The 26518-nt window shown below is 45.2% G+C and overlaps 1 protein-coding gene and 1 long non-coding RNA gene across 4 annotated transcripts in view; one reads left to right on the top strand and one right to left on the bottom strand.

Moving 5' to 3' along the window:
- The window catches only part of Stac (src homology three (SH3) and cysteine rich domain), a 129152-nt gene extending 103193 nt beyond the window's left edge, over nt 1-25959 (top strand). For all 3 annotated transcript variants that reach the window (XM_006512016.4, NM_001324546.1, NM_016853.3), the window contains 3 exons: nt 14844-14895; nt 14995-15132; nt 24669-25959. In XM_006512016.4, coding sequence (XP_006512079.1) covers nt 14844-14895; nt 14995-15132; nt 24669-24767 — 289 coding nt within the window. In that variant the 3' untranslated portion in view covers nt 24768-25959. The remainder of the gene's footprint in view (nt 1-14843; nt 14896-14994; nt 15133-24668) is intronic.
- On the bottom strand, nt 9582-13486 carry Gm36088. Its single transcript, XR_379898.3, has 3 exons — nt 13237-13486; nt 12446-12553; nt 9582-9799 (listed from the first exon to the last, which is right to left on the bottom strand). It is a non-coding gene; the product is annotated as a predicted gene, 36088 (long non-coding RNA).
- Nucleotides 25960-26518: the final 559 nt, after the last annotated feature.

Raw genomic sequence — 26518 nt, 5'->3', positions numbered from 1 at the left:
GCATTGACTGATTCGTCCTAGGATGCCCAGGCAGGAGATGGCATGAACTCATTGTCTTGGGTGTAAGCATTGACTGATTCGTCCTAGAATGCCCAGGCAGGAGATGGCATGAACTCATTGTCTGGGGTGTAAGCCTTGTCTGATTCGTCCTAGAATGCCCAGGCAGGAGATGGCATGAACTCATTGTCTGGGGTGTAAGCATTGACTGATTCGTCCTAGAATGCCCAGGCAGGAGATGGCATGAACTCATTGTCTGGGGTGTAAGCATTGACTGATTCGTCCTAGAATGCCCAGGCAGGAGATGGCATGAACTCATTGTCTGGGGTGTAAGCCTTGTCTGATTCGTCCTAGAATGCCCAGGCAGGAGATGGCATGAACTCATTGTCTGGGGTGTAAGCATTGACTGATTCGTCCTAGGATGCCCAGGCAGGAGATGGCATGAACTCATTGTCTGGGGTGTAAGCATTGACTGATTCGTCCTAGGATGCCCAGGCAGGAGATGGCATGAACTCATTGTCTGGGGTGTAAGCATTGACTGATTCGTCCTAGAATGCCCAGGCAGGAGATGGCATTTTCAGGTGGACTCTGTTTCATCAGAGACAGTCCCAATCTCTAAGTTGTCATCTCTCTGGCCTTGTGACTACCGTGGGACCTTCAGAGGATGGCCCACGGTTGACTAAATAGGAATGGAACTGAGAGTGGCAAGAGTGAACCATACTGAGCTCCTTGAGATGGCCATTTGGCTGTGTGGGATTTGCAGTGAGGTACTAGAGATGGGCTCAAGTGGTAACCTGCTTGTGTTGCAAGCACAAGGACCTGAGTTCAATTCCCAAGAGCCTGCTTGGAGGAAGAAGAAAAGGGGAGAGAGGGAGGGAGGGAGAGAGGAAGGGAGGGAGGGAGGGAGGGAGGGAGGGAGGGAGGGAGGGAGGGAGGGAGGGAGGGAGGGAGGGAGGAGAGAAAGAGGAGGGAGGAAGAGGAAGAAGGAAAGGAGGAGGAGGAAAAGAAGGAGGAGGAGACATGGTGGCACAAGCTTGTAACCCAGAGCTAGGGAGGCAGAGATGGATGGATCTCTGAAACTCCTTGGCCAGCAGCACCTTAGTCTACTCATAAAGTTCCAGGCCCGTGTGAGATAGCTCCTCAAAAACCAAGGTGAATGAGTCCTCAGGAACAATGCTTAAAACTGTCCTCTGTCTCCACATATACCCATACACACACACACACACACACACACACACACACACGAAGAGATACACCAGAAGTAAATTAAAGATGAACTATCTCCATTAGAACAGTATTCTGAATTCTGTGGATTTTTGAACAGCAGTTGCAGAGCAATACTGAATGTTACCAGGGACACCGACGGGTGTCTGGCTCTATGCAGGCTGTCGTAACTCTGTGTGTTTATTTTTTGTTGGTTGCAGGCCATTAAAAGCCAAGATGTCTGGTCACGACTCCAACATTTACAACCTGCTTGCAGGCAAGCAGAGCCATTCATTCCCAGAAGTGAAATGCCTATATTTTGTAGGCTGGGAGACCAAAGTGATAAATCAGACATACGTCTGTCTATCTATTTATTTATTTATTTATTTATTTATTTATTTATAACTAAGGCATTGCAGGTTCCCTTTTTAAAAGCCAGCAACTTGACCAGCATACTCAAAGCAATACAGAAAGCACTGGGTATTTTTCCTTGAATGAGTTGGGACTTTGTGAATTATCTTTTCCTCCTCAAACCATAAGGGGGAAAAATCATTTTGATTAGATACTATTCTTATCTGCTGCATAATTACCCAGGGGAACATGCTGCGTACCTTCTTGGGAAAGAAGGCAAGGAGTAGCAGATAAGGAATGTTGGAAATAAGAATTTGGGAACAAAAAGAAAGGGGGGGCTCAGATATCAAAGCCAGCCACCAAAAGTCAGAGCAGATGAGTCATGACTTCAGTAGATTCCTTACGGATCTGCCTTGGAACAAGGAAAGCCTTACTACCACAGGTCAGTGGTGCAAATGTCTTCATAGTCCTTCATATTAACTCACACCCTGCTGATACCAGCTATCAGCGGATCAGGGCATCTCCCTGCTGCTCCCCCCTCCCCACCCCTCCCACCCCAAGCCCATTCCCCATAAAGAATGAAGTCAGATTTCCCTGGCCTCTGACCAGCATGAGGGGCTCTCCTGAGCCTCATGTTCAGAATGAGCTCAATATTCATTCCCTACTCCCTCATCAAAAACCTAGTAAACTCACCCTGTGGGATCTGTACCAGATTGGCAGGGGGCTACCTGGTCTAAGTGTTTCCAACTTTGTGTCCACTACTGTTCCCTACAGCTGACTGTGGGTGAAACATGGATGGGTGAAGGCCACAGTGCAGTTTTCATAGCTACATCTAAACCAGTGAGTCAGGTGCAAGGGTTCCCTACCTGCTTCTCATCCAACAAGAGAGCACAAAGATTAACAATGGACTTTAGCTCCCTAATATTGAAAATAGGGACAATCAAGTCTGGGCTTCTAGGAGGTGGTTACGAGAGAGGACAATCAATATTCAGTACATGATAAACATGTTACTATTTCAGTTCCAATGTACTTTGGGTTTTTTCTTGTTCTGCTTTGTTGTTGTGAGACAATGTGTCACTTGTAGCCCAGGCTGGCCATGTGTCACTTGTAGCCCAGGCTGGCCATGTGTCACTCCATAGCCCAGGTTGGCCTCAAACTTGGGATCTTCCTGCCTTGGCCAGTGGGTGCTGGGGTTATAGCCATGTGCCACTGTGTCCAACTCCAATGAGCTTTGAAAGTAGGTTCTTTCCTTTCAGAATAGAGGGATAGAAGGAGAGAAGGAGGGAGAGAGAGAGGAAGGCAGACATATCAGGAGAGTGTGAACTCACTGAATGTTTTAGAATGCAAAGCTTGGTACCACTTGGCCATGGCTCAAGTCTTAGGTAAGTCACTCATGCAGTGACATGACCCCACATGTCTAGAGAGCTACACAAGCTGTCTGAGTCTCTAACCATGAGCATGAAGAAAGTTCCTCCTAGTCCCCAGGCTGGCTTCAAAGACACAGAGTCCTCCCTTGTCTTGTGATCTCAAACTTTATTTGTGGAGACTCAAGACTTGTGCCACCCCATTCTGGCTGGTTTCTGTTTAATTTACAGTCCTTTCCCCTTCAGCAAAAGGACCACAGCACCACAGACAGGTGTCCTTTGCTTCCTGTAGTCTGTGTCATTCTGCACCCCCTGCCTGCCCCATCACACACATGCATTTGCACATTCATACACACAGACCTCTACCTCTTGAATTTCTTCATCCTCTCAGTCATATCTCAGTGTTCCTTGGTTGTGATGTTTACTCCTCTAGTGACTCTATTTGGACTTTTTATTTCAGAGAACATACCTCAACTTGTATTCATACAATTCTAGAATCACTGAGTTATCTCTGCCTCCCCCTGTAAACTCTCTTGGGAAACTCTACCTTCAGCACTCACAATGTAACTACCCCCAGCATCTCTACTGCTATGAGGATGAGAAAGGCTTGAAGTCATCACTTCTTATTCTTATCCAGGCACCGTTTGTTTTTAATCAGTAGAAATAACCTATATGGTTTTGCCAGGTTGATCTTTCATCAAAAGATATAAACTTTGGGAACTCGGACACAAAGGATGGAGAGGAAGAGTGAAGGGTTCAAATACATATTCAGTGGCTGTGTCATGTCCATTTCAAAGACTCTGTGTCAACTTCTCACATCTAAGCCATTTTTCATTTTTATTAATTCTCTTCAAACAGATTTATGTGATAATGGCCATTTTGGGGGGTGGGGGATAGGGAGAAGAGATGGCAGGTTTTGGATGAAGAAAGCCTTAGGAACCAAGATAGAGAAAGGAGGAATTGCTTTTTCAATATTATTAAATTCTAGGAAAGGTATAAATTAATGACTGTGTATGACAGAATGCCTAAACAGAGAGAGGGAGTTTCAGAGAAAAACACATCTCTTCAACACCAGATAAGGATTTAGAATTGTGAATCACCAGGCTCTTGGAAGCTTCAAGTCTCTGACATTCTGTGGGTGAGTCTGAATGAAAGCAAGCAATCATATGTCTAGTTAGCTAATGTCTGAATGAGAGCAAGCAAGCATGTGTCTGGTTAACTAGTGTCTAAATGAGAGCAAGCAAGCATGTGTCTGGTTAACTAGTGTCTAAATGAGAGCAAATAACTAATATTTGCAAGGACCCCAGGAGATGGGTAGCCTAAATTCATCTCTCTTGAATTTGACATTGACTTTAACCTACATATGGCTTTTTCTAGGATGTTTTCTCAGGGAGTTGTCTCTTGTTTGAGCTTAAGGGGTCACGGTGCTGGGAGGGAAGAGCAGACATAATTTACAGTCTAGTGTGAGGTGCTGGATGGGGAGAGCTGGTGCTAGAACACACCCCAGAGGGACACTGAAACAGTCTTGGGACTTCAAGGAAGGTTCTACAGGAGTCAGCATCAGCATCCGACTTGCAGAAGTCTGCCTGTGAGATTGGGGGCTAAAGGTTAAAGAGGTAAAATCTTAATCTCTAGATTTAGAGAAATTGAGCAAGAAGCATGAAGTTGGGGGGCAAATGCCAATCCCAGAGAAAATCTTGAAAATTCAGGGCAGAGGCACATAAAGCCAGTTATTGGTTCTTGCTTGTGATTCTTTGTCTTCTGGGAAACTGGGTAGGAAAACCAGCATTAAGAATATGGGTAGAAAGTAGAGGCTGGGACCAGAGAGGCTGACCATTCCAGCCTGGCTCCCACCTGTACTTTGCACCCTATGTTGATGTTGGTCAGTGTCCTCTCTGAAGACCCTTTGAATTTAAGGAGTTAAGCTTTCATTTTTTTTTAAAGTGTGTGTGTGGATACATGTATGTGAACATCATGTGTGTGCACGAGTGTGAGTGTGTGTGTGTGTACATATGCACATATGCTCATGTGCATGTGGAGGGCAGAGAATAGCTTTGGGTATCATTTCTCAGGAATTGCCTGCCTTTGTGTTTATTTTTATTTCTTGAAATAAGCTCTTGCCTGAAACTCACCAAAAAGACTGGGCTGGCAAGCCCTAAGTATCTACATGTCTCTGCTATGCCAGCCCTGGGATTATGGGCATGCACCGCCATACTCAGCTGAACAGCTTTGTTTTCCTTGCTTTTGTTTGTTTTTATTTTTGTTTAATGTGATCTCTGGGAACGAGCTAAGTTCCTCACCAACCAAGCTCTCTCCCCAGTCTTAGTTTTATTTTTCATTGACACATCATTGCATGCATTTGTAAGCTACTACACGCTAGCTTAATAAATATTTATAGTGTATGTTGATTGAATTGGGCTAATTGTCACACCTGGCACCTTAAAGATTTATCATTTCTGTGTTGGGAACATTGGGAATGATCTTTAATGACTATTTTTAGACATAAAAGTATCATCATGTAACTGTCACTGACCATAGTCACCCTACCATGCTGCAGAACTCTCCTTCCTGTCCCTGCACACCTGTACCCATCATCTATCCATCCTCCACTCGTTTTTGGAAAATGAGCTTAGACAATGTAGTTATGTATCCCAACTTCATCATGCACAGTACACTCTGAGAAGTCTCTCGGGACTAGGTTTGACCCTGGAGCCCAGGAAGCCCGTGGTCTGCCGACTAAGCTCATGAAGCCTTGCTCCTGGTACAGAAATTTTACAGGTCAAGCTGTGACTCTCATCTATCTAAATGATTCTCTGACCCATTAACAAATGGGAGAACTGGTAAGACGTCACACATGCTTCTGAGGGAACCCAGTCCATCACGTGTAGAGACAATGAGGACTGCTGATGGGAACTGGCAAATCAAGGAACAGAATTCATGAGGTATTCTTGACTAGATTCTGCTAGGCACAACCCTCTTTAATTTCTATGGACAGTGATAATTGCATTGTTATAAATTTTCTGCAGCTTTTTTATTTATTTATTTATTTTATTAGGTATTTTCCTCATTTACATTTTCAATGCTATCCCAAAGGTCCCCCATACCCACCCCCCCAATCCCCTACCCACCCACTCCCCCTTTTTGGCCCTGGCGTTCCCCTGTACTGGGGCATATAAAGTTTGCAAGTCCAATGGGCCTCTCTTTCCAGTGATGGCCGACTAGGCCATCTTTTGATACATATGCAGCTAAAGACAAGAGCTCTCGGGTACTGGTTAGTTCATATTGTTGTTCCACCTATAGGGTTGCAGTTCCCTATAGCTCCTTGGGTAATTTCTCTAGCTCCTCCATTAGGGGCCGTGTGACCCATCCAATAGCTGACTGTGATCATCCACTTCTGTGTTTGCTAGGCCCCGGCATAGTCTCACAAGAGAGAGCTATAACTGGGTCCTTTCAGCGAAATCTTGCTAGTGTATGCTTTTATGAAAAAAAAAAAGAAAGCCATTGAAAGGAAGACATAGGATACATGGGACAATTTCAATATTTTTGAATCTGTTGAGGCCTTATGTACTCACTGATAAGTGGACACTAGCCCAAAACCTAGGATACCCACGATATAAGATACAATTTCCTAAACACATGAAACTCAAGAAAAATGAAGACTGAAGTGTGGACACTATGCCCCTCCTTAGAAGTGGGAACAAAACACCCATGGAAGGAGTTACAGAAACAAAGTTTGGAGCTGAGATGAAAGGATGGACCATGTAGAGACTGCCATATCCAGGGATCCACCCCATAATCAGCATCCAAACGCTGACACCATTGCATATACTAGCAAGATTTTATCGAAAGGACCCAGATGTAGCTGTCTCTTGTGAGACTATGCCGGGGCCTAGCAAACACAGAAGTGGATGCTCACAGTCAGCTAATGGATGGATCACAGGGCTCCCAATGGAGGAGCTAGAGAAAGTACCCAAGGAGCTAAAGGGATCTTCAACCCTATAGGTGGAACAACATTATGAACTAACCAGTACCCCTGAGCTCTTGACTCTAGCTGCATATGTATCAAAAGATGGCCTAGTCGGCCATCACTGCAAAGAGAGGCCCATTGGACACGCAGACTTTGTGTGCCCCGGTACAGGGGAACGCCAGGGCCAAAGGGGGGGAGTGGGTGGGTAGGGGAGTGGGGGTGGGTGGGTAAGGGGGACTTTTGGTATAGCATTGGAAATGTAAATGAGCTAAATACCTAATAAAAAATGGAAAAAAAAATGTGAAAAAAAAAAAAAAAAAGAAAGGAAGACATAACCTGATTATTCTGTCCATTCCCAAATTTTCCACGATCCCCCCTCCCATCCCTAGTGTTCTCCAGAAAAGCTGTGAGGTTGCCCAAGACAACATCATTTTAGAGGAGAAAACTGGTTGGAACAGTAAAGCCATTGACTATAAACCATAAAATTCTTGTGGAGAATGTTATTAAAGTTGAGATTCCTGGGTACACCATAGACCTATACCCTGAATCAAATTCTGCCTGGAATTCTATGTGGTTAGATATTCACCTGGATTCTGATTGTCTTCTAGATTTGAAAGCAGTTGTGACTGTCAGTAGGCAATGACAGACTCAAAACCAAAATACAGGGCTACAGAGACAGTCCAGGCTGTAACACACTTGCTTCATAAGCATGGTGACATGAGGTCAGTGCCCAAAATCTGTGTAAAATCAAAAACAGGGCATGTAGCATGCAGTTGTAATGCCGGCACTGAGGAAGTAGAGATAGTGACTCAGTGATCTCCACGTCACTCCAGTGAGAGACCGGGGCCTAGCAAACACAGAAGTGGATGATCACAGTCAGCTATTGGATGGGTCACACGGCCCCTAATGGAGGAGCTAGAGAAATTACCCAAGGTCAAAAACCAAAGGTAGACAGTTTCTGAGGAACAACATTCCATGTGATCCTCTGACTTAGAGACACACACAGACAGAGAGAGAGAGACAGAGAGAGAGACAGAGACAGACAGAGACAGAGACAGAGAGACAGACAGAGACAGAGAGAGACAGAAAGAGAGAGACAGACAGAGACAGAGACAGACAGATAGAGACAGAGAGAGAGAGACACAGAGAGAGAGAGACAGAGAGAGAAAGAGAGAGAGAACTCCAGTTTCCCGATTCTGTTTTAACCTGTGGAGAGAGCTGCGTTCACCTTTGACCCACCCTGAAGTTCACCTTGCCCATTGTATACAACCCTCTGTAAAAGAAGAAAGGAGGAATGCTCGAGACAAATGAGACAGGAGAAGACTCCCCTGGTGTCTCATTTCCATTCTCTAAGTACATTACTGCTTGGCAAATGCATCAACTTAATTAAAACTAAATGTAATTCTAATGCACCAATTTGATTTAAAAATAATCTTCACAGTCGCCAGGACATCAAAATCCAATTAAGGCTATTTGAGGAAAGTCTCTGGTGCATATTATTTTGTGATGCTGCACGATGTCAAGAAGCCCAGACCTTCCCGAATGTCACTAATGTGTTTAGCTGCCTCCCTCGCACTCAAACGCCTCTCTCAATTAGGTTCTAGAGAGCGTGATCCACGACAGTTCAGGAACATCTCCCCAGTTCCTTCCAAATGGCTCTTTAGCTGAATGTTCCGGCTGGAATATGGACCTGGGAGAAAATGCAAACAGCCTCAAGGCTCTCGGGTTTAAGATGGAAATCAAACTGCAGAGTCAAGGAGTTCCTGATGTGCCAGGGCTGTAAACAATTCTGGACCAGATTAACGCAAACTGAGAAATTAGTCTGATTAAAAAAAAGAAAAAGCTCAACAGTAAATCTCAGATGAGCAGAGTAATTTGGCTACTTCCCTTTGCTTCTCCCATTGGCTGGCTCTTTCAAGGACATCTGTGGTGTTGATAGACTCAATGTAGACTTCTCTTCAGCTAATGAATAGGCTAGGGTATGGAATATTAAAACTGTCCAAAATGCCTGCAGAGTGATATGGGCAACTCTCCTGCATTTTGATAAGCCATGAATAGTGTTAAAGGCACTCGATATCCTGCAGCTAGCCATGGAGCCAAAGCCCGATGTAAGTAGTCTAGTCTCTCTGTCCCTGCTGACATGTGCACAGACATGGCTGGTGGTGCCCATTTCATGCAGTGGGCATTGTTCCTCCTACAGAACATCTGCTGTTTTCAGCCCTACAAAAATACTACGGTAATGAGGCACATAGAGTCAACTGCCAAGCTTAGCTCTGATATTTGTGGTCAGAAGGATAAAGGGAAAGGAGACTGGGTCTACACAAACAAAGGCAGAAGCCTTCCTGAGTTCTGAATTATCCTAAAGACTAGAGTCTGAGGCTACCCAAGGAAGCAAACATCTCATTACCAATTGTCCCTGACAAAAACTAATGAGGGCAGTGTAGCAGTACACAGTGGTAGGCCTCTGTAATCCCAGATTACAAGAGATTGCAAGTTCAAGGCCAGCCTAGGAATCATAGAAAGACCCACATCTTTATGCGGTGGGCATGGGAGACAGAGACAGAGCATACCACATCCACTAGATCTTGTCTCTAAGTAAAAAATGACAGGCCTGGGAGCAAATTAGCAATTTCATAGAACCAAAGACTTCCATGTGTTTTAACTCAATCCACAGAATAACTTTTCAAAATAACAATATTCCATAATCTATTTATTATCGTGTGTGACATATAAACTTACAGCATATCATTGTGACAGCTCAGGATCAGAGCTGTAAGTGCTGGGGTTTTCACCTGGATCTAACTCCACACTTGATCTACTCCACGTGGGACTTGTTCCTCATTCACGGAAGACGCTCACTCACTGTCTGTCGGTGGTTTCCTGTTTATAGACTTCTGCTTTTGAGATTACCGGCATCCTGAGGGCAGGAATAATGGCTTCAGAACAATGGTGGCCATCATTTATTGTGAACTTGCCTAAATGTTTTATATAAATATCAATGCCAACTTAGTGTTTAAAGGTAAAAACCATAAAAGCCAGTGCCCCTCCCCTGTGCCTTCAATGGTCCACCCTTTCATGTGGGATACTAAGGTCTGAGGAGGTTTCTTTAAGCCCCAGTCTCTTCTTATCCCACTTGTAGAAAATAATGTATTTGTCTGGAAGGAAAATGGAGATGCCATCAGAGGGTGCTGTGTTAGCCTCAGCGGAGTTAACTACGGAGTTAAAACGGAGGCCTTGAGAAATCTTGCCATATCTGTGCTTCTAGTGCATATTCAAGACCTGAATGTCATAGGCTCTCAGAAAATATGAGCTCAGCATCCTAGAATCTTCTTTGGCTATTCAGGCAGAGGTCAAGACATGAAGATCATTTTTCTGACTTCCAAATACAAGACAAAGATAGCCCAGTCCTCCTGCTCTCCCGACAATGGATACCCATCCTCAGAAGAAGTGTCTTCATTGGGGAATGAGAGTGTCTTCACTTCTAAGAACCTTTATCCACCCAGGGCACAGGAGAAATGGGCTGTGGGACCTTAGACCAGACTCCCCCTAGGAACTCTCATCCATGAAACATGAAGCCGTCTTCAATAACAGTTTCCAGAAGATTCCACATAGTCAGGTTGTACCATCCCTAGCTCTGTACACAACACACTTTTGCCCACAGGGGTCTCCTGAGATAAACAAGCATTGGGCTTGCATTCTCTTCAGACTGATGGCAAAGGCTCTCTGAGTAGAGTTGGTTGGTACGGTGCTTTGGTTCTTTGATGGCGTAACGCAGCACACTGAGAACACCATGTCCAAGTTGAGAAGGTTTGAGAAGACAATGGACGATTGTGAACCAAGGGCTGCCAAGCAAGGATCTCAGGGTTTGTACTCAGGACAACAGCAAGCACATGCACCCCAAGGCAAGGATTTCCTGGGCTCCCTGAAACTGGCCAGGTTTCAGAGCTTAGGTACCACCCATCCTTTGCTGGTACTTGACCCTGGGGTAAGTGATCAGAGTTGTGGGGAGGGAAGAAGCTGGAGTGTGGAGTTAATCTGGTGCTTAATACAGAGAACTGAGCAAACTCTAGCTGGAGCCCCAAATCTGGGCCAACACATTTTTTTAAATTAAAAAACAAGCACAACAACAACAACAAATAGCACAGGCAGCTTAGGCCACCTGTCACTGAGAATCCAGAGTCAGAGATTAAACCTTTAAATCATGCTTTACCCAGAGAACAGGTAACCTGAAAAGGCATTGGATGGAAATCCTAGATAGCTGTCTTCCACTCCGTCTCAGCCAGACACAAGGGAGTGGACTCAGAGGCTGCCCTCCCTCCAAAGCTTAATCTCGCCCCTCCAGCCAGGTGCTCAACCTTGTCTGTAACACTGAAGATGTGGGTGTTTTTCTCCTTGCATCTTCTCCTAGCTCCACATAGTGGGAGTTACTCAATGCACCGAGGTGGCTGAGCCCCACATCCTTCCAGGTGGCCTTTTAGCATCTCAAAGCTTAACTCAGAAAGGCTAAGCACTGGTGTGTGGGCTGGGCTGCTTAAACAGTGAATATGCAGATTCCCTTAACATGAAGTGTAGGGGTGCTCTGAGAGTTTGGATTCTAAACGTGCCCCTATCTGTCCCTGTCACTACAGGGCCCCTAACATTGCATGTCCATCCCGGCTGAGCTCCTGGATCCCAGTATAGGAAGAAGTTGGAGTTCAGGTTCCAAGGGAAAGGACGCTCTCATTGTGCGACAGTGTCAGGCACGAGGACAGAGTGATCCGACCAGCTTTGGGCTCACATGGAGAAAGTTGCTGTCTTGGTTTTGAGTGCAAGAGACACTTATCACTAGCTGTTTCTTCCAGAAGGGTGGGCAGTTTGACTAACCTCTGTAGGAATCCACTCCTCCACACCCTATTTATTTCTGTCATCCTCTAAAATGTGTGGTTGTTTATATTGTTATTAAATGGTTTGTTCTTTGTTTTTTTATTTATAACTCATCTTTTGCATCAGAATAGAAGTTCTAAGCAAGGATTTTATTTTGCAATGTGCACCTGGTGTCTAGTAAAATAGCTCTTTCAGAACCTACCTGCTGTGGATATTTGTTTAATGAGGAATTGAATTTAAAAAAAAAAAAAAAAAAGCAAAGAATAAACGGATCAATGTAGCTCTTGTCACCAAGCACTTTTCTGGTCCTGGTCAAGGTCTTTTGCTGGAAAAGCTAGACTCCTCCCCACGCTGTCAGGGGTATGCCTGGTATTTTACATTAAATTATTGCTGATATTTTGGTGTGTGCCCTGTTGTAGTTTAGTTAGCACAGGGTAGGCACTCTGGGACGGCCCAGTCCTGAGCACCTTGAAGAGTGGGTCCCTAGCTAGTCTCTGACTCCACGGTTGGAGGTGAGCATTTTCGTTAGGAGAGTCGCCTCCGTTCCCCTGCTTGCATCTCCTATCAAACCATCAGCAGAGGCTTTGCGTTTGATGCTGGTGTGCGGTTTCTCAGGTTACGGGGTTAAATAAAATCTGCTGGAGCTTAGCAGATTTCTCTACAATGACTTTCATCCGTGATGCTTAATTAAATCCCTCACCTGGGAAAAAGCGATTTTCTTCAGCCACCTCTCTTTCAGTGGCATCAGCAGGCAGCTGCGACTGTCGAGATGGCAAAAATGTCACCCGCGTTTACTGCTTCGGGGCTGCTGTAACAGAGTGGGTAGAGAGTGTGACTTTTGCCCTACATTCTTAATCTTTCAGTGATCCATCCCCTTCACATGAGATTCTAAATCCTGAAGTATCCACACAAAATTATAAAAATATTAATACATTTTGTGAAGGAAAGCACAGCTGTTCCAACAGAGGCAGAGGCCATAGGTCAACGGACTTCAGAAGAAGAAAAGGGCTGGGGAGATGGCTCAGTGTCTAAGGTGCTTAAAGTGAAGGGTGAGGACCTGAGTTCAAATCCCCCGGAACCCATGTAAAACCCAGACATGGTAGAGCATGTCTGTCACCCCAGTACCCTTAGGGCAAGATGGGAGGTGGAAATAAGAAGATATCTATGGGCGTTCCTGGAGGCCAGCAAGCCTTGGATATGCAGTACACCAGTAAACAACAAAACAGCCTGCATCCAATAAGGTGGAAGGGAGGACTGATACGCAAGATTCCCCTCTGATTCCCAAGTACTCGATGTGGTACCCACACTTACATCATGCACTAACACATCAGACACAAGAAATAAAAGAGGATAAGGAAGAGGAGGAGGGAAACGAGGAAGAAGAGGGTCAGGGAAAGGAAGAAGTGCACTGGAGAACTCAACCAGCATACAGACTCCCTACCCATTGCTTTGCCATAGCCCCTTGGGGCTCCATGAGAGCTCTTCACACACCTGAGCCTTCCAAAGGTAGCAATCCATGACTGGAGTCTTCCTTCTGAGCTGCCCTTGAATAAACCTGACAGGTTCCACTGATCACTGTCTCCATAGTTTTCTGTGGAACCGCAGGGAGCATGGCGTGGTGCCTACATGGGAAGCCTGGACCAAAATAACTGAGACTTGGCAGTGACCGCAGAAGAGATTGAGGCAGGAGAACAAAGTGAACACAGGAATCTAATCTGCTCTGCTCCGTTCTGCTCTGCTCTGTCCGGCTCCCAAGGATCTCAAAAATGAGGGTTTTTAAAAGAGTGCTTCTGATACTGCACAAAATAAAACAGTGGAGGCCGTAGACATAAGCAGTCAGTCAGAATAGAGATGGGTGATACCCACTGTCTACCAACTTTGTAAGGCTAATAACATAGGAATTCAAATGATGTGAATTCATCTAGTAAGAGAACAGCTAGACTTCATAAGAATGTTGGGAGGGGAACAGGAAAGAACAGGAATCTTGGGAGATTCCCAGATAACCAAAGGCCCAAAAATGACAGGCCATTGTGGCACAACCTGGGCATCCCCACACCAGGAGGCTGAAGCCAGCAGACCACAGCAAGTTCAAGACAAGCTTGGGCTACAAAATAAGTCCCAGGCCAGCCTGGGCAACAATGTGATAATAGGTCTTAATTTTTTTTTAAATTTGTACTCATAAAAAAATGAAAATAAACCCCTGGGTATAGGAGTCAATTCAAACACTGGGCAAAATCCCCGACTCTGGGTTTTCAGTAACATTGACTGCTCTAAGTTCCTCCCTCCCTGTGTGTGCTCTCCTTCCCATAGCTTGAGATATTGCAGTACCTCTCACAAATGTGGGGCCTTCTGTCCCTTGAGTCTGGAGTAGCCTTAGAAATTGCATTGGGCTCTAAAGAGGCAAACATGCAAAGAGAGCCTTCCCTCATCCTTATTTACTTACTGAGTTTGAGACCAGCCTGATCAACATACATGAAACCTTGCCTCACCCATACTCTGCTTTTCTTCTCTTTTCTTTTGTAAATTTCACCTGCATTGGCATTTGTCAGCATGTACGTCTGTGTGAGGGTGGCAGATCCTCTGGACCGGAAGCTACAGACAGTTGTAAGATGCCATGTGGGTGTTGGGAATTGAATCTGTGTCCTCTGGTTGAGCAGCCAAGTGCTCTTAACCACTGAGACATCGCCCCAGTCTTGCCTGTGTGCTTTTTAATCCAATCAAACCATCCCAAATAAAGATAATAATAAGGAGAATGACTGGCTTTAATAATTACTAAACAATATAAAAGCAAAATATAGCCTGTATCTACATATCAAATGCATGAGGAAATTGGATAGGAAATACAGAAGATGGGAGGAAGATATACTTTGGGGCAAAATATACCCTGATACTTATTGAATACTAAGCCTGGCCATTTTTGCAATGTGAATATTTACTTTCCGTTTCCTTGGAAGGGAAGAGCCAGTGGAAACATGCTTCCTTTACTTCTATTTATTTTAGGATAATTTGCGTGAATGAAAAACTACCTCACGCTAAAGAGTATTTTCTCTTCCTCATCTGACTTCTGCCCCCCTAACTCATGCATCCTTCATTTTTAGGCCAGGAGACATGATCACTCTCCTAGAAGACTCCAATGAAGACTGGTGGAAAGTAAGTGTTTCAGACTTTAAAAAGAAATAAGAATCCTTTGGTGATGACAGTTACAATAAATGTTGCATTTGCCACTGAACGCCTCCTCTTCCATTTCAGGGAAAGATTCAGGACAGGGTTGGTTTCTTTCCAGCCAACTTTGTTCAGAGAGTAGAAGAGCATGAGAAGATTTATAGGTGTGTTCGAACCTTCATTGGCTGCAAGGACCAGGGGCAGATAACACTGAAAGAGAACCAGGTAAGTAAAGATCACACACACACACACACACACACACACACACACACACACACACACCACAAACAGGGACAAAAGAAGTGTGCCTCTTGAGAAAAGATGATTATAAGCCCAAGGTACAAGGGTAGTTAGAATCCTACATGCAAAACTGACATGCCAGGAACCTTCTGCTTTTATTATTATAATGGAACACCATAACTAAAAGTAAGTTGGTGGGGAGAGTGTTTATTTTAGCTTGGAGTTTCAGACCATGAAAGTCCAGAATGGCTGGGAAGGCTCAGGCATGGCAACAGGCAATGAAAACCTCACAACAGGAAGAGGAAGCTGTCCAATCGCATTTCATTCCAACAAGAGAGACAGGAAGTGGGAATAACCGATAAAGCCTCAAAGCCCGCCCCTAGTGACTCACTCTCTCCAGCAAGGCTCCACCTACTAAAGGTCCTGTATCCTCTCCAAACAGTGCCACCTGCTGGGGACCAGATGTTCAGATACCTGAGCCTGTAGGAAACCTTCCTCATTCAAACCACTACACTCACTCACCCAATGGTATCTGTCAGAGCACTTGCATCTGTAGTCACTGAAGTTAGCAGCTACTCCAGTTTTTACTCTGGGCCGGCCCCCACCAATACGTCATCACCTAAAGAGAAACATGGCATTGTGTGGTGCTGTGTTCCAGGGTTTGGTGTGTTGGCTCCAATCACATGAAGCCCACTCAGATTTCCTTCTCAAGACCCAAGCCTCTATGGGTCTCCTAAAGGACATAATAACATAAGACAGAGACAAAATACAGAGGAAAAAATCAACTCAGGCAGAGACTCTGGACATTTCCCTGTACCTAATCGACACATTCCTGATACCTTCTGCTCTGTTGATTGTCCTGAGCCCTCTGCCTCTATAATGTGCTTAGTCACTTCCTTCTGGACTCCTTACCCAGCCCCTGGAATATAGACAGAAACAAACAGGACAGCACAGCTCAGTTCTGCCCTGCTCCTCTCTGGATGTCTCCCTCCAGCACAGAGAGGGTGTCCTTCTGTCCCTCCAGCACAGCAAGGGTGTCCTTCTGTCCTTCTGTCCTACTTATTTCTTCTCACTGTGCATGCACCGTCTTCAGTGCTGGGCAAAACATGATCGTATCTCCAAGACCGATCTGGATGTGTTAGAGGAGGATGCTGGGAGCCAGAAGTTAGAATTTTCCTTTCTTTCACAATGAAGTCTCACAGATGATTGATTGCCAATATCCAGTTTGGGAAGTCAGAAGTTTGCCTCTTTCTGCATTCTTGGTAACAATATAGTAACTCCAGCATTTCTCAAGGCAATCAATGGATATCTCTAGTTGAGTATGAAATATGAGAAGGCTCAGTCTTCAAGAAATTAAATAATGAAATATGAATTCATAATGTAATACTTGTCTGTCCAACACAGTTGCTCCAAATGTACCTTAGATGGCATTATTTATTATTTTATTGTATGTGTGTGGAGATTGTGCCAGTGTAGATGTCTGAGCACTACATGCATGCCTGATGCTGTAGAGGCCAGGTGGGACACTGAATCCCCTGTGATCTAGAGTTGCTAGTCAACATGTGGGTGCTGAGAATTGAACCTGAGTCCTCTGGAAGAGCAGCCAGTGCTGTTGTCATCTCTCTAGCCATCCTCTCCCATTTTGGGTGGATTACCTTCAAAGACAGTTCTGAAGTCTCACACACACACACACACACACACACACACACACACACACACACAATCAGTCATTACTTTATAATTATAACTGATTTATTGTTCTAAAATAATGTTTTACTCAATTTAATCAACAGTTTTCTTTCCTATATGTGACTCCAAATGACTTTTTCAACTTGACAGATGTCTCCTCACTCTGGACATCTAGTTCACCCCTTGTAATTCCAGCACCCAGGAAACACAGGCAAGAAAATTTCAAGTTCAAAGTCTGTATGTAGTGAGTTAAAAGCTAGGCTGAACTGCATAGCAACCAAGAACCTGTCTCAAAATAGCAAAGGCTTAGGATAGAACTCAGTGATAAAACACAAGGCCCAGAGCTTGCTTTCCAGTGTTTAAAAGAAAGAAGCCCCACACAAAAATAATGATTCTTTTTTTTTCCTTGTAGCTAGTCAATAGAATGTCAAAAAGAAAAAAAAAAAAGAAAGGAAAGGAAAAGAAACATCTAAATAAAAGTACAATGTGAAGAAATGGCTTTTACAAAAAAAAATTGTCTATTACTTTTAAAATCAAGCAAATAAAAATGATTGAAGGTAACATACCAGTAAATCAAAACATAGTTTTCCATATATTTTAACAACAGCAGCAGACGAAGCTGGTGAAATTGGTTTTCTATAAATGCTAGTATGCATCGGCTCCCGAATTTTCATAGTTGCTTCAGACTTGTGTATAAACAGCCACAGAAATTACTGAGCCCCGTGCATGCTATAATGCCATGTTCTGCAATGGACTCATGAAAATAGTATATGCACAGGGAGAAAGCTGGGTGAGCTGCAGCAATGCCCACAGTAATCTCATAATGGTGAGAATTAGGAACAATCCATGATGACAGTGGTCAGTCAACAGTAAGGCTCTCTTGAGGGAAGGAGTTTGGAGAGTGAGGTGATAATGTTCTAGACAGGACAGAGAAATCAGACCCAGACCTCAGCCATTGCTGTGCCCGGGTGAGGATGTTTCTCTAAGAAAAGTCTCTAAAAGATGAAAGAGCAGAGACGCAGACAGAGAGGGTCGTCAGTCATTTTCAGCCCTGTGACTACAGCGATGGAGATCAGGTGTGAGACAGGTACCAAAAATATCACATTATTGCAGGCCACGCCGCCTTGCCCTCAGCACTGTCACCACCACCACCACCACACCACCACCACCATATGTTACCCTGAAGCTCAGATGGCCCATGGCAAAACAAAAGGCCAGGAAGAAAGACAGCAAATCTGGCCTAGGAGACAAGATTGTCTCATTGCCTACTAAGGGAAGAGGACTGGAGGAAGGATGAGCAGTGGCAAGTCCCTGGATCATGAACTGAGTCAAACTTTCCACCCTTGAAGAAGCAAGACAGACAGAGGAAAGACCTGTGAGGTCTTCTTCAGTGGGTGTAAAACTGTAATAGAAATAACTGGGAGAGGATGGCTCATTGGGTAAAGGACTTACTGTGTGATCACAAGGACAGGAGTTCAGATCCTTAGCACCCTCCCAGAAGCCAAATGGAGATGGGACCCCCGGGGGAGGGTAGCCAATCACCATGTTGCAGGTTCAGAAAGAAGCCCCATCTTGGTGAGTCACGAGAAGATGCTTGACATGGGGTTTTTATAATGTTTAGATACCTACGCTTCCTTTACCCACGTCCATGGATTGTGTGAATTAATCATGCAGTATTTCTATTTTACAAAATAGAGTCCCACAGAGGTTCTATGTGCCTTGTTCCAGGGGCCCATGTAAGCGCCGGGCAAGAGTATAAGCATGGGCCTCTGCACCCAAGGCAGCACCTCTTCCTGAACTCATTCTGTCTCTTCCAACCATTGGATGGTATGTCACCATACTTTAGCCACATCTCTAGCATGCACACCCGACACAGCCAACACATACCTCCCCCACCTTGACCTGGTGTGGTGATACAGACTCAGATGAGGGAAGAAAGGGAATAGCGATGATATCAGGTTTGGTTTTCAAGCAACAAGAAAACCTCTGAGCTGCACTGAGGTGGCGCTCTGGCACCTCAGTGCTTGGGAGGTAGAGGCAGGAGGATTGGGAGTTCTAAGTCAGCCTCGGCTACATGGAATCAAGCAACAGCCTTAATTTAAGAATGTTATTGTAGGAGATTGGCATCTTTAACCCCAGCATTCAGGAAGCAAAGACAGGCTCTGTGGGTTCGAGACCAGACTGATCTACATAGTGAGTTTGAGGCCAGTCAAGGCTACATACTTAGCGAGACCCCCCAATTCCTCCCAAAAAAAGAAAATGTTATTATTAAAAACAAGATTCAAATTTGACCTCTACTTTAATTTCCTACATTATTAGTTTATGTGACAACTTTCAAAACCTCTTAAGAAAACATAAAAGAGCCGGGCGTGGGGGCGCACACCTTTAATCCCAGCACTCGGGAGGCAGAGGCAGGCAGATTTCTGAGTTCCAGGCCAGCCTAGTCTACAAAGTGAGTTCCAGGACAGCCAGGGCTATACAGAGAAACCCTGTCTCGAAAACAAAAGGAAGAAAAAGAAGAAGAAGAAGAAGAAGAAGAAGAAGAAGAAGAAGAAGAAGAAGAAGAAGAAGAAGAAGAAGAAGAAGAAGAAGAAGAGGAAGAGGAGGAGGAGGAGGAGGAGGAGGAGGAGGAGGAGGAGGAGGAGGAGGAGGAAGACAGACAGAGAAAGAAAGAAAGAAAGAAAGAAAGAAAGAAAGAAAGAAAGAAAGAAAGAAAGAAAGAAAGAAAGGAAGGAAGGAAGGAAGGAAGGAAGGAAGAAAGGAAGGAAGGAAGGAAGAAAGGAAGAAAACGTAACAGAGTAGAAAGGTCACTGGTCACCGATGCCAAGGTCATGTAGAAATAGATCTGTGCCATGTGTGGTTTGGATAGTCACCTCTAAATGTCATCAGAAGAGTCAGTATACTAGTACCTCCCTGGTGCTGACCTGAGGGTTCAGCAGGACCACTTGTGTGGAGACAGCGTGGTGCCTGAACAGCGTGGGTGTTTAACAAAAGTCATCTCCCACCCTCATATCTCAGAGCAGGTCTCAATGAGGACTTCATCTGCAGTGCCAAATACCAGTGTAAGGCATCCCATGGGCACGAGATAATATTGAGGGTGATATGTATAACTCTGAAAATATAAAGAGACAAGTGGCCATTAACAGAGAAGTCGGAGAAAATTGATTCTGAAAATGAATGCCGTGTTTTTTTTTATAACATCACATTTCTGTCTCTAAGGCTAATTTTTCATAATTATTATATTGTTTATCCACAGAGCTCTTGTTTCCAGATGGAATTGGGTTATCTATTATGAACACATAGGAGTCTGACTTGACAGGATGAATTTTCTTCATTTTTTAAACTTGAAAAGAATCCTACTTAATCAGTTTTAAATTCCTTTAAAACATTCTTATAATGTCATCCATGGGTCTGTCATAGCTGTAGAAAGGCTTTCGTGGATTCCTTGTGTTCTTGCAAAAAAAAAAAAAAGGATTATTTTTAGACTATAAAACAGATATTTGTTTATTATAGTGATATTTAGAAAATAGTATCTTAAAGATGGAAGAGAATAGCAACCACAGCAATTCAACCATCAAGTTATTAGCATTAAAAAAACTTTGACATATTTCATGCCAAGTTTTCCTTTGAATTCAGAGTTTAATATCATATTTTATTTAGTCTATCTATTTCTGTTTAGTTTCCTCAAAATGCAATTTTTAACCATTCTGCATACAGCAGAGTGGCAAACAGTGAGGAAGTGGAATCCTCAACTCCTCAGCCACCAGGAGCAACAACTTCAATGTGCGATGCGTTTTGAACTGAATTCACTCCTGGAGAAATAGGAAAGAAAGAAGAGTCTTTTGGCCTCCTTAACCTTGACCTTGAAACTCTTTAAACAAACAAGCAAACAAAAATCTGTCAAGTTCCCCTGCCATCAGCCCCAAGAACCACAATGCCATGGTGTCTTAGTCAGGGTTTCTATTCCTGCACAAACATCATGACCAAGAAACAAGTTGTGGAGGAAAGGGTTTATTCGGCTTACACTTCCATACTGCTGTTCATCACCAAGGAAGTCAGGACTGGAACTCAAGCAGGAGCTGATGCAGAGGCCATGGAGGGATGTTCTTTACTGGCTTGCCTCACCTGGCTTGCTCAGCCTGCTCTCTTATAGAACCCAAGACTACCAGCCCAGAGATGGTCCCACCCACAAGGGGCCTTTCCCCCTTGATCACTAATTGAGAAAATGCCTTATAGTTGGATCTCATGGAGGCATTTCCTCAACTGAAGCTCCTTTCTCTGTGATAACTCCAGCTGTGTCAAGTTGACACAAAACTAGCCAGTACAATTGACCCCTTGTCACCTTGACACACAAACACATCACTAGTAAGCCTCAACCCTTAATTTCTTATTCATCCCCAAGATCTAAACAACTTTAAAAGTCCCACAGTCTTTACATATTAAAAGTCAATCCCTTTAAAATGTCCAATATCTTCTAAAATCCAAAGTCTTTTTACAATTAAAAAATCTCTTAACTGTGGGCTTCACTAAAATAGTTTCTTCCTTCAAGAGGGAAAATATCAGAGCACAGTCACAATCAAAAGCAAAAGTCAATCTCTAACCATCCAATGTCTGGGATCCAACTCACAATCTTCTGGGCTCCTCCAAGGGCTTGGGTCACTTCTCCAGCCATGCCCTTTGTAGCACAAACGTCGTCCTCTAGGCTCCAGATGCCTGTACTCCACTGCTGCTGCTGCTCTTGGTGGTCATCTCATGGTACTGGCATCTCCAAAACACTGCATGACCCCTTCAGTCCTGGGCCGTCAATTGCAACTGAGGCTGCACCTTCACCAATGCCTTCCATGGCCTCTCACAGTGCCAAGCCTCAGCTGCTCTGCGTGACCCCTTCATGCCTTCAAAACCAGTACCACCTGGGTGACCCTTACACATTACCAAGTCCCACTGCAGCAGGAGTACAACCTTGGCTATCTCTGGAACACAGCCTCTTTGTGCTTTCAGAAAACACTTTCCAGAAGATGTCACCTCAATGATGCTGGTCTCTTCTTAATCACCGATAATTTCTTAGCTCCAGCTAACCAGCATCAATAGTCCCAGTAATGCAAAGTTTTTGCTTTGGTAGTTCTGGTATCTTGTTAATCACAGCTGATTCTTCAGCCCCAGCTAACCAGAACTACAGAATCTTCACAATCAAAACAGCAATGGCCCTGAAAAGAGTCTTTAATTTTCCCTCTGAAATTTCACAAACCAGACCTCCATCTTCTGCAGTGTTCTCAACATTATCTTCCAAGCTCCTACACAACATCTGACAGAGCTCTTAACAACGGATGGGTCTTCAAGCCCAAAGTTCCAAAGTCCTTCCACAGTCCTCCCCAAAACATGGTCAGGTTGTCACAGGAATACCCCACTCCTGGTACCAATTTGTCTTAGTCAGGGTTTCTATTCCTGCACAAATATCATGACCAAGAAGCAAGTTGGGGAGGAAAGGGTTTATTTGGCTTACACTTCCATGTTGCTGTTCATCACCAAAGGAAGTCAGGACTGGAACTCAAGCAGGAGCTGATGCAGAGGCCATGGAGGGATGTTCTTTACTGGCTTGCCTCACCTGGCTTGCTCAGCCTGCTCTCTTATAGAACCCAAGACTACCAGCCCAGAGATGGTCCCACCCACAAGGGGCCTTTCCCCCTTGATCACTAATTGAGAAAATGCCTTACAGTTGGATCTCATGGAGGCATTTCCTCAACTGAAGCTCCTTTCTCTGTGATAACTCCAGCTGTGTCAAGTTGACACAAAACTAGCCAGTACACATGGATCGTTGTCACTTGATGGCACTGAGTTAGGAAACTAATTGGACACAACCTCCAAGGTTCTCTTCTAGTGCACAGTGGGGGTCTGCTGTGTGGTGGTTTGACCCCATGGGCAGGGATGGAAATCCCTTCACCTTTCTCGTCGAAGTTCTTCAGAATGTTGGCTGCCTCTCACTACAGCTCACCTAACAGATTCCTTTCTGACAATGGAAGCTGTGTTCTTCAGAGTGTGCCTCTTTGTAGAGCAAGAGAAATTCTCCCCAAGGTCCCTTGGCAGATACTCTGCCTTGTTGCCTGGGCCCGGGCCGCATTAGAGGAAGACATGATTACTACAGACTGAGTCCACCCTGAAACCCTGAGTAAAGTAGTCTAAGGCCAGCCCAGCACAACTGGGTTTGAAACCCAAGGGAGAGTCGCAGATGCATGGCCTGAAATGATGGTGATGAGGGCTGGACAGAGGGTTCAGTGGTTAGGAGCACGCTCTGCTCTTTGCAGAAGACTTGAGTTCCATTCCAGCACCCACATCAGGCAGCGTACATAACGTTCCATTCCTATAACTCCACATCTGGGGGAATCTGATGCCTCTGGCATCCATGGGCACCTGTCATTCATGTGCACAGAGACACACGAATACATCCAGTTGAAAGAAACTAATATGGGGTGGGAGAGATGCCTCCCTGGTTAAGAGCACTTGCTCTTACAGAGGATCTGGGTTTGATTCCTAATACCCACACACCCATTTCTGATGGTCTTAAACTCCAGTTCCAGGGCATCTGACACCCTCTTCTGACCTCTGTGGGCCTCAGAAACACAATAGGTACAACGCGGGCAGAAAATACACATAAAATAAAAGTAAATCGTAATAAAAATAAAATAATAAATCTTGTTTAAAGATGAGGAGGAGGATTTCTCTGACAAAAGGGTAAGCAATAAAGAGTTGACTTTAGCTCCAAAGCAGGAACCTCCAGAAGGGTCTGTGCTCTGGAAAAGAGAGTTGCAAAGAAATTAAGTCCTAAAATAGCCTCACCCCATTTTAAAGAAGGGTCAAGCTGAAGGTCAAGTCAGAGCTGGGCTGGATGGCTGACTGCAGGCATCATTTTATTTAGGGTCAAGGTGTCCCTCCTCAGAATGCTGTGCACTGTCTCCACCACAAAGACTGGCACTGTGTACTCAGGCCAGGTCTGCCCAACAGTAACTGTGCTGGCCTGGTCAAGAAGAAATTGTATACGGTCCTTGAGAAGACTCCAGCTAGAAAGGGACAGGGGTATGGGGAGAACAGAAGGGAAGAAACGAAAGAGGAAGTAGGAGGGGATTGAATTAAGGAAGCACCGTTGCCAGTCAAGCTGATAACTTCAGTTGTCATCTTAAAACCCTTTAGCTTCCACCATCCCTTCATCCATGGGCGTAGAGAGCATTGCGCCTAACTCTTCTGATTCACTTACACCCCTAGGAACCTCTCTTTTATCAGGCCTCATCCCCTCTGTGCCCTTCGCTGGCCTGTGAACAGTGAGTGGCAAGGGCACCCGACCAGATTTTCACCGCCTCCTTTGAAGTCTCATACAGGCGCCTGCTCTGGAATATGAGAGGTGCTTATGCTTATTTGCCTGGAGCTAATAACAAAACTGTCCCTTGGCTTTCTGGTGTTGTCCTCGGCATGCTATACTGGAAACTGGCATGCCCCGTGCCAGTCCTGCGACATGATTTTGTCATTCTGCCCTTACACTGCGTCTCCAGGGAGTCACAGTATTTAGTGCCATTTTCTTAATCCTCGCTCATAAAGCTGGAACCCAGAAAATATTCTGCATCTGGGACTGTTTCCAAACCCAGGTTTGCATGTAATGTTTTATTGAGCGTTTCCTCACATTGCCGCGGCCGCCCCCGCCCCCGCCCCCCACTTCCTACTCCCTGAGCTGTTTCCCCTTTCCCAGCTGAGTGGCACTGCGTTCTCAGGCAGTAGCAACTTCTGCTGCAGGTCCCCACTTGCTCCTGCTGAACTGAATCGTTTCCTTTCTCCCCCCTGGCCCTCAGATATGCGTGACCTCTGAGGAAGAACAGGACGGCTTCATCAGAGTCCTCAGTGGGAAGAAGAGAGGCCTCGTCCCACTGGATGTACTGGTAGACGTGTGACTGTAGCAGTCCCTTCCCAAGCAGGAGGCCAGCGCTGCTGATCTCTCTGTGTCCACCCAGAGGAGCAGCTGCACGGATGGGTGCCCAGAAAACAGGGAGACTTGAAGAGCTGAGACTGTGCTAGGAATCTGGAAGCAGGCCCACTGCACAGCACATCAAGGCGTCCTGAGAGCAGCATCCCAGCGCTGAGGGGAGCCGGGGGCAGTAAGTGGGCTGTAGCTAAGGCTGCCCAGGACTCAGCTCCCTTCCTGCCCACCTGTGCAAGGCTGGAGTCTGCTCCAGGTCATGGTGTGGTCCTAGTGAGAAGTTTGGAGCTGCCGAGTAGCCAAGTTTCTCTGATTCTGGATAACTGTTCCCAGGGCTGGCCAATCAGCCTCAGCATGATTCCTGCAGAGAATCAAGAAGGTCAACCTTCCGGCTCCCAACACCCCAGGGTTCACTCCAGCTCCTGCTCAGTTTGTGTCTCAGTTTGGCTGGCAGGATTGTTCTTTCTTTCTCTTCAGCAGCACATCCTAGGCAGGGCCGAACCAGCATGGTACCAAGTGCAAAGATCCGACTTACCTACAGATCGAGAACGAGGGCGTCCTTGCTATTCCAGTGGCTCCGAAGTGGCAGGGCAAGGTCCAAGGCACAGAGTCCAGCAGCAGCAAGGAGAAGCGGGAGTGGGGACAAGGAAGGAGCCCTTATGTATTGGGATCGGACAGCCCTTTCAGTTGGGGTGGGTTTTTTTCCCAAAGCAGGTGAGGCTGGGAATGGGAAGTAGGGAAGAGTCTCCATTTTCATTCCATCCCCTCTTTATCAGGAGCACCACTTCTTCCTGTGGAGGATGATCCAGGGACAGGGGAGCACCACTGAGAAAAACATCTTAGAATAAATGTAGCCAACTTAGAATCCATTCTTCTCTAGGGCAACGTTTTCAGCTCCAGCAGCTGTGAAGTGGAACGGACCGGGTCATGCTTCATCTCTGTGCAAACAGAGGAAGCTGGGGCTTAGCTCACACCACCTGGGGATATTGCTCTCTACCTGTACCGATGTTTACAAGAACATACCACACTGCGATGCCTTCCTCCCAAGCCCCGTCCCAGCATTCAGACCTGCTTCCTAGCAGTCACTGACATGTTTAAATGTGACTTTGGGATTATTGTTGCTTCAATTTATTTTGCCACTGAGCAATAAAATCATTAGAACCATCGGGGTTGGACTCGGCTCTACTTCGTTTTCTTTTATGATTTGTTTTGTTTATTCGAAAAAGGATCTCTAGCCTAGGCTAGCCTCAAACTCGCTGCAGAGCTAAGGATGACCTTGAACTTGGATTCTCCTGCCCCCACTTGCACAGGGTTGAAGTTACAGAAGTGCACTCACCACACCCCTTGCACGCAGTAGTTTTATGCATGCTAGGCAGGAACTCTACCGACTGAACTACCTCCCCAGACCCCAATAGCCAGTATTTTGTTTTGTTTCCATTTTGAAGACTTACATGGCTACATCCGGTATATGTCAGCCTCATCCCTAAACCAAAGAATCATTTTTCTCTTTAATATTTTTGTTACTGCTCAGAATGCAGTCAGGAGCTGAACAGTGGCAGTCCAGATGCCTTACTCCCATTCTGTAGCCAGCATCCAGTTTTATCCTCATCCAACAAGCACTTGTAAAACCAGGGTCCCAGGCACAAGACCTTTGGGAGCACAGGTGGATCGCATGACTGCCTTTTGTAAAACTAAACACCCAGGGCGGACATTTCTGCCTCCAAT

This window comes from Mus musculus, chromosome 9 (genome assembly GCF_000001635.26).
Source record: "Mus musculus strain C57BL/6J chromosome 9, GRCm38.p6 C57BL/6J".
Taxonomy (NCBI): Eukaryota; Metazoa; Chordata; class Mammalia; order Rodentia; family Muridae; genus Mus; species Mus musculus.
Note: the sequence above shows the minus strand (reverse complement) of the source record. Positions and strands in the feature narration are given on the sequence as shown.